At 52.5% G+C, this 8,804-nt stretch overlaps 1 protein-coding gene across 1 annotated transcript; it reads left to right on the top strand.

Moving 5' to 3' along the window:
- The first annotated feature begins 208 nt into the window (after window positions 1-208).
- On the top strand, window positions 209-3,094 carry LOC119962465 (general transcription and DNA repair factor IIH helicase subunit XPB-like). The gene is made up of 2 exons (XM_038790415.1): window positions 209-291; window positions 2,727-3,094. Exons 1-2 carry the CDS (start codon window positions 252-254, stop codon window positions 3,011-3,013), a joined length of 327 nt encoding a protein of 108 aa, XP_038646343.1. The 5' UTR covers window positions 209-251; the 3' UTR covers window positions 3,014-3,094.
- The last annotated feature ends 5,710 nt before the right edge of the window (window positions 3,095-8,804 follow it).

Here is an 8,804-nt window from a genome sequence, read left to right as displayed (position 1 = left end):
TAATGAATGGTGGAGCAGGCTGGATGGGCTGAATGGCCTCCTGCTGCTCTTTGTTGCTGTGTTTGAAATTCTGCAACTTTCTCAGTGGGTTGCGCCGTGTGGGCGCATGCTCGGTGAGTTGCGCCGTGTGAGCGCATGCTCAGTGAGTTGCGCCGCGTGAGCGCATGCTCGGTGAGTTGCGCCGTGTGCGCGCATGCACAGTGAGTTGCGCCGTGTGCGCGCATGCTCGGTGAGTTGCGCCGTGTGCGCGCATGCTCATTCACTCCGTGACCATGGGCAAGAAGGAGCGCGGTGAGGCCTTGAGCTGCTCGCGGCCCGCGAACCCCCCCCAACCTGCCCCTCCCCGGAACCCCCCCAACCCGCCCCTCCCCCGGAACCCCCTCCGTCCACTCCACCCCCAGGACCCACTCCCCCCGGCCATCCACAGGACCCTAACCCCCCACCCCCAGAACCCTCTTTCACACTCCCCCCCCCCCCCCCCCCAATGACCCTCATCGCCCCCCCCCCCCCCCAGGACCTCACCCCCCCCCCACCAAGGACAACCCCCCCCCCCAGGACACCCCCCCCCCCCCAGGACACCCCCCCCCCCCAGGACGCCCCCCCCCCAGGACGCCCCCCCCCCCCCCAGGACACCCCCCCCCCCCAGGACACCACCCCCCCCCCCCAGGACACCCCCCCCCCCCGGACACCCCCCCCCCCCCCAGGACCCCCCCCCCCCCCCCAGGACACCCCCCCCCCCAGGACCCCCCCTCCCCCCCCCCCCCCAAGGACACCCCCTCCCCCCCAGGACACCCCCCCCCCCCCCCAGGACACCCCCCCCCCCCCAACCCCAGGACACTCCCCCCCCCAGGACACCCCCCCCCCAGGACACCCCCAACCCCAGGACACCCCCCCCCCAGGACACCCCCCCCCCCCCCCCCCAGGACACCCCCCCCCCCAGGACACCCCCCCCCCCAGGACACCCCCCACCCCAGGACACCCCCAACCCCAGGACACCCCCAATCTCAGGACCTCCCCACCCCCCAGGACCCTCCCACCCCCCAGGACCCTCCCCCACCCCCCGTCAGAACCCTCCCCCACCCCCCGTCAGAACCCTCCCCCACCCCCCGTCAGAACCCTCCCCGACCCCCCGCCAGAACCCTCCCCGACCCCCCGCCAGAACCCTCCCCGACCCCCCGCCAGAACCCTCCCCGACCCCCCGCCAGAACCCTCCCCCACCCCCCGCCAGAACCCTCCCCCACCCCCCGCCAGAGCCCTCCCCCACCCCCCGCCAGAGCCCTCCCCCACCCCCCGCCAGAGCCCTCCCCCACCCCCGCCAGAGCCCTCCCCCACCCCCCCGCCAGAGCCCTCCCCACCCCCCGCCAGAACCCTCCCCCACCCCCCCGCCAGAACCCTCCCCCACCCCCCCGCCAGAACCCTCCCCCACCCCCCCGCCAGAACCCTCCCCCACCCCCGCCAGAACCCTCCCCCACCCCCCGCCAGAACCCTCCCCCACCCCCCGCCAGAACCCTCCCCCACCCCCCGCCAGAACCCTCCCCCACCCCCCCGCCAGAACCCTCCCCCACCCCCCGCCAGAACCCTCCCCCACCCCCCGCCAGAACCCTCCCCCACCCCCCGCCAGAACCCTCCCCCACCCCCAGAACCCTCTTTCACCCCCCCCGGGACCCTCCCTCCCAACCACAGGACCCCCAACCCCAGGACACCCCCCCAGGACCCCCCCCCCCCATATGTCCGGTCTATGTTGTATGTATTACTGGGCAGAGGGATCTGGCTGTCCTCGTGTACGATTCACACAAAGTTGTACAGGGCATTTGTGACATCTGGATACTGTCATAAGGGTTTAGGGTATAATCCTCTTTGAATCAGTTCAGAGACGCCTCACGTGAGTCAGGCCTGAGATTAAGGGGTTTATGAAGAAAGACTGAACAGAGTTGGGACAGTTCCCATTGGAGTTCAGAAGAATGAGAGGTGATCATATTGATCCTGAGAGGATTTGACAGAGTGGATAGAGAGAAGACGTTTCCTCTTGTGGGGGAGACTTGAACTCGGGGACACGAGTTGACAGCAGAACCTGATCAGCCATGACCTTATACAATGGTGGAACAGGCTCCTAAGTCCTGTGTTCCTATTTGAACGGAGTGACGCCCTTGGCCACTTAAGAGAGCAGCTCGGAGACATGCAGACTGATGCGGTACTGGAGTCACGTATAAGACAGAAGTGGTAGGAAAAGCAAGTTTCCTTCCTAAAAGGAATTAACAAATTGGTTATTTACAATATTGACCTTTTACATTAAACTGAACTCAAATTCTCAGACAGACACGGTGTAATTTGAATTGTGTTCTTTGTATTAATAGTGCTGGATTACTGGCCCGGGAATATACATTTTCTAATTTGTGTACCTGGACATCCAGATCCCTCTGCACCTCCAGCAGTCTCTCCATTTAAATAATACTCTGTCTCTTCCCACCAGAATGGATAACATCACAGTTTCTCACATCAAACTCCAGCCATCAGATTTTTACCCGCTCACTTCACCATGTTATAATCCCTTTGCCAACACTTTGTTACTTCCTCACAGTTTGCTTTCCTACTTAGCTATGTGTCAGCAAATCCGGCTGCAATATAGTTGGTCCCTTCACCCAAGCCGTTAATGTAGATTGTAAACAGTAAAGAGATTAAGGCTCTTTATTAAATGCCTTAATCCTTCTCACGTTTTTTCCCATCAGATAAGAAAAAGTTCAAGAGGCGTCGTTGTGACGATGACGAAGATGATGAGGATGAGTTTTCTGTCGATGCGGAGTCTCAGGAGGCAGTTCCGTCTGCTGCTGGGAAACAGGTGGAGCAGGCTGTGGTTAAGGAAGATGAGTATGGAGCCAAGGATTACAGGACGCTGATGAATCTAAAGGAGGATCATTCCTCCAGGCCGCTGTGGGTGGTAGGTCAACAGCAACTACTTCCATTAGGACTGGTTAACCAACAGGATAAATGGGATGTTTCCAGGACGGCAAACTAACTTGTGGAGTGCAGCAGGCTGGGGCCTCAACCATTTGTGATCTATATTAATAAGTTTTGTGGTGTAGCCGGATTCGCTGATGTGTCAGAAAGCAAGTTGTGAGGAGGATACAAAGCGTCAGTAAGGGGATACAGACAGGTTCGGTGAGGGAGGAAAGAATTGGCAGGAAGAACAGCAAAGCAGAATATTATTCAAATGGAGATATACTGCACAGTGCTGCCATACCCGGTGTCCTTGTACATCAGTCACAAAAAGTCAACTTGCAGGTACAGCGAGTGATTAGGAAGGTAAATGGAATGTTGTCCTTTATTGCAAAATGGGGTGGACTATAAAATAGGGAAGTGTTTCTACAACTGTCCAGGGCATTGGTGAGTCCACACCTAGAGTACTCTGAATAGTTCTCGTCTCCTGACCGAGGAAGGGACATACTTGTTCAGAGAGTTCAGAGCGGGTTCGCTGGGCTGATTGCTGGGATGCTGTGTTCGTCTACCCCCCCCAAGAAATCTCGAACCAGGGGGCACAGTTTCAGAATAAGGGGGCTCCCGTTGAAGGTAGGGATGAGGAAGAATTTGTTCTGGTGGGCAGTTAGTCTGTGACATTACCTCTCCCAGATATGAGTGGCAGCTGGGTCACTGAGTATATACAAGATTGAGTTAACACTGACCCTCTCAAGGCGAACGTGATTTTCTCCAAACAGAGAAAGCTAGGCATGTCCGATAGCCAGGTCTCCGACTTCGGGGGCTTTGATTCCCTCCAAGCTAATAGTATCCGTCTCCCGGCTACCAAGGAAGCAAAGGCCAGAACGGCTGCCTATTTCTCCTCCTGGATTCCCGGGTCTTCCGACACCCCGAAAATCACCAAATTAAAATAGATTTTTAATCTACAAAGAGTCAAGGGTTATAGAATCCCTACAGTGCAGAATGAGTCCATTAACCTAATGTGTCCATCCCTGGATAAGGGACAATTTATCACGGCCAGCAGAGAGGAACGTGGACTTAATCAGACAAGACATGATCTTATTGATTGGTGGAGGAAGCTCGAGGGGCCGATTGCTGTGAATTTGTATGTTGATTTCAAAAGCCCCTTTATGAAAAAGTGAAATGAAAATCGCTTATTGTCACGAGTAGGCTTCAATGAAGTTACTGTGAAAAGCCCCTAGTCGCCACATTCCGGCGCCTGTCCGGGGAGGCTGGTACGGGAATTGAACCGTGCTGCTGGCCTGTTTGGTCTGCTTTAAAAGCCCAGTAAGCTAAACCAGCACACATGACTGAGAGTAATCCTGCCACGGTGACTGAGAGTATTCCTGCTGTACAGCGACTGAGAGTATTCCTGTCACACAGTGACTGAGAGTATTCCTGTCTCACAGTGACTGAGAGTATTCCTGTCACACAGTGACTGAGAGTATTCCAGTCACACAGTGACTGAGAGTATTCCTGTCACACAGTGACTGTGAGTATTCCTGTCACACAGTGACTGAGAGTATTCCTGTCACACAGTGACTGAGAGTATTCCTGTCACACAGTGACTGAGAGTATTCCTGTCACACAGTGACTGAGAGTATTCCTGTCACACAGTGACTGAGAGTATTCCTGCTGTACAGTGACTGAGAGTATTCCTGTCACACAGTGACTGAGAGTATTCCTGTCACACAGTGACTGAGAGTATTCCTGTCACACAGTGACTGAGAGTATTCCTGTCACACAGTGACTGAGAGTATTCCTGCCGTACAGTGACTGAGAGTATTCCTGTCACAGTGACTGAGAGTATTCCTGTCACACAGTGACTGAGAGTATTCCTGCTACAGTGACTGAGAGTATTCCTGTCACAGTGACTGAGGTATTCCTGTCACACAGTGACTGGGAGTATTCCTGTCACACAGTGACTGGGAGTATTCCTGTCACACAGTGACTGAGAGTATTCCTGTCACACAGTGACTGAGAGTATTCCTGTCACACAGTGACTGAGAGTATTCCTGTCACACAGTGACTGAGAGTATTCCTGTCACACAGTGACTGAGAGTATTCCTGTCACACAGTGACCGAGGGTATTCCTGCCGTACAGTGACTGAGAGTATTCCTGTCACACAGTGACTGAGAGTATTCCTGTCACACAGTGACTGAGAGTATTCCTGTCACACAGTGACTGAGAGTATTCCTGCCGTACAGTGACTGAGTATTCCTGTCACACAGTGACTGAGAGTATTCCTGTCACACAGTGACTGAGAGTATTCCTGTCACACAGTGACTGAGAGTATTCCTGTCACACAGTGACTGAGAGTATTCCTGTCACACAGTGACTGAGAGTATTCCTGTCACACAGTGACTGAGAGTATTCCTGTCACACAGTGACTGAGAGTATTCCTGTCACAGTGACTGAGAGTATTCCTGTCACACAGTGACTGGGAGTATTCCTGCCGTACAGTGACTGAGAGTATTCCTGTCACACAGTGACTGAGAGTATTCCTGCCGTACAGTGACTGAGAGTATTCCTGTCACACAGTGACTGAGAGTATTCCTGCCGTACAGTGACTGAGAGTATTCCTGTCACACAGTGACTGAGAGTATTCCTGTCACACAGTGACTGAGAGTATTCCTGTCACACAGTGACTGAGAGTATTCCTGTCACACAGTGACTGAGAGTATTCCTGCCGTACAGTGACTGAGAGTATTCCTGCTGTACAGTGACTGAGAGTATTCCTGTCACACAGTGACTGAGAGTATTCCTGCTGTACAGTGACTGAGAGTATTCCTGCTGTACAGTGACTGAGAGTATTCCTGTCACACAGTGACTGAGAGTATCCTGTCACACAGTGACTGAGAGTATTCCTGTCACACAGTGACTGAGAGTATTCCTGTCACACAGTGACTGAGAGTATTCCTGTCACACAGTGACTGAGAGTATTCCTGCCGTACAGTGACTGAGAGTATTCCTGTCACACAGTGGCTGAGAGTATTCCTGCCGTACAGTGACTGAGAGTATTCCTGTCACACAGTGACTGAGAGTATTCCTGTCACACAGTGACTGAGAGTATTCCTGTCACAGTGACTGAGAGTATTCCTGTCACACAGTGACTGGGAGTATTCCTGCCGTACAGTGACTGAGAGTATTCCTGTCACACAGTGACTGAGAGTATTCCTGCCGTACAGTGACTGAGAGTATTCCTGTCACACAGTGACTGAGAGTATTCCTGTCACACAGTGACTGAGAGTATTCCTGTCACACAGTGACTGAGAGTATTCCTGTCACACAGTGACTGAGAGTATTCCTGTCACACAGTGACTGAGAGTATTCCTGCCGTACAGTGACTGAGAGTATTCCTGCTGTACAGTGACTGAGAGTATTCCTGTCACACAGTGACTGAGAGTATTCCTGCTGTACAGTGACTGAGAGTATTCCTGCTGTACAGTGACTGAGAGTATTCCTGTCACACAGTGACTGAGAGTATTCCTGTCACACAGTGACTGAGAGTATTCCTGTCACACAGTGACTGAGAGTATTCCTGTCACACAGTGACTGAGAGTATTCCTGTCACACAGTGACTGAGAGTATTCCTGCCGTACAGTGACTGAGAGTATTCCTGTCACACAGTGGCTGAGAGTATTCCTGTCACACCGTGACTGAGAGTATTCCTGTCACACAGTGACTGAGAGTATTCCTGTCACACAGTGACTGAGAGTATTCCTGTCACACAGTGACTGAGAGTATTCCTGTCACACAGTGACTGAGAGTATTCCTGTCACACAGTGACTGAGAGTATTCCTGTCACACAGTGACTGAGAGTATTCCTGTCACAGTGACTGAGAGTATTCCTGCCGTACAGTGACTGAGAGTATTCCTGCCGTACAGTGACTGAGAGTATTCCTGTCACAGTGACTGAGAGTATTCCTGCCGTACAGTGACTGAGAGTATTCCTGCCGTACAGTGGCTGAGAGTATTCCTGTCACAGTGACTGAGAGTATTCCTGTCACACAGTGACTGAGAGTATTCCTGTCACACAGCGACTGAGAGTATTCCTGCCGTACAGTGACTGAGAGTATTCCTGTCACAGTGACTGAGAGTATTCCTGCCGTACAGTGACTGAGAGTATCCTGTCTCACAGTGACTGAGAGTATTCCTGCCGTACAGTGACTGAGAGTATTCCTGTCACACAGTGACTGAGAGTATTCCTGTCACACAGTGACTGAGAGTATTCCTGCCGTACAGTGACTGAGAGTATTCCTGTCACACAGTGACTGAGAGTATTCCTGTCACACAGTGACTGAGAGTATTCCTGCCGTACAGTGACTGAGAGTATTCCTGCCGTACAGTGACTGAGAGTATTCCTGTCTCACAGTGACTGAGAGTATTCCTGTCACACAGTGACTGAGAGTATTCCTCTCACACAGTGACTGAGAGTATTCCTGTCTCACAGTGACTGAGAGTATTCCTGTCACACAGTGACTGAGAGTATTCCTGTCACACACTGACTGAGAGTATTCCTGCCGTACAGTGACTGAGAGTATTCCTGTCACACAGTGACTGAGAGTATTCCTGTCACACAGTGACTGAGAGTATTCCTGCCGTACAGTGACTGAGAGTATTCCTGTCACACAGCGACTGAGAGTATTCCTGCTGTACAGTGACTGAGAGTATTCCTGTCACACAGTGACTGAGAGTATTCCTGTCACACAGTGACTGAGAGTATTCCTCCCACACAGTGACTGAGAGTATTCCTGTCACAGTGACTGAGAGTATTCCTGTCACAGTGACTGAGAGTATTCCTGCCGTACAGTGACTGAGAGTATTCCTGTCACACAGTGACTGAGAGTATTCCTGCCGTAGTGACTGAGAGTATTCCTGCTGTACAGTGACTGAGAGTATTCCTGTCACAGTGACTGAGAGTATTCCTGTCCCACAGTGACTGAGAGTATTCCTGTCACACAGTGACTGAGAGTATTCCTGTCACACAGTGACTGGAGAGTATTCCTGCCGGACAGTGACTGAGAGTATTCCTGTCACGTACAGTGACTGAGAGTATTCCTGGCACAGTGACTAGAGTATTCCTGTCCACAGTGACTGAGAGTATTCCTGTCACACAGTGACTGAGAGTATTCCTGCCGTACAGTGACTGAGAGTATTCCTGTCACACAGTGACTGAGAGTATTCCTGTCACACAGTGACTGAGAGTATTCCTGTCACACAGTGACTGAGAGTATTCCTGCCGTACAGTGACTGAGAGTATTCCTGCCGTACAGTGACTGAGAGTATTCCTGCGTACAGTGGACTGAGAGTATTCCTGTCACACAGTGACTGAGAGTATTCCTGTCTACAGTGACTGAGAGTATTCCTGCTGTACAGTGACTGAGAGTATTCCTGTCACACAGTGACTGAGAGTATTCCTGTCACACAGTGACTGAGAGTATTCTGTCACACAGTGACTGAGAGTATTCCTGTAACAGTGACTGAGAGTATTCCTTCCACGTACAGTGACTGAGAGTTACCTGTCACGTACAGTGACTGAGAAGTATTCCCTGGCTCACAGGACAGGATGAGGTATTCCTGTCCAACAGTGCACTGAGAGTATTCCTTGTCACAACCAGTGACTGCGAGTAATTCTGTCCTGCACAGTGACTGAGAGTATTCCTGTCACACACGGACTGAGAGTATTCCCGTACACAGTGGAGCTGAGAGTATTCCTGTCCCGTGCATTGCTGAGATATTCCTGTCCGTACCAGTGACTGGAGAGTAATTCCCTCCGTCACACAGTGACCTGAGAGTATTCCTGTCACACAGGGTGACTGAGAGTATTCCT

This window comes from Scyliorhinus canicula, chromosome 2, assembly GCF_902713615.1.
Source record: "Scyliorhinus canicula chromosome 2, sScyCan1.1, whole genome shotgun sequence".
Classification (NCBI taxonomy): domain Eukaryota; kingdom Metazoa; phylum Chordata; class Chondrichthyes; order Carcharhiniformes; family Scyliorhinidae; genus Scyliorhinus; species Scyliorhinus canicula.
Note: the sequence above shows the minus strand (reverse complement) of the source record. Positions and strands in the feature narration are given on the sequence as shown.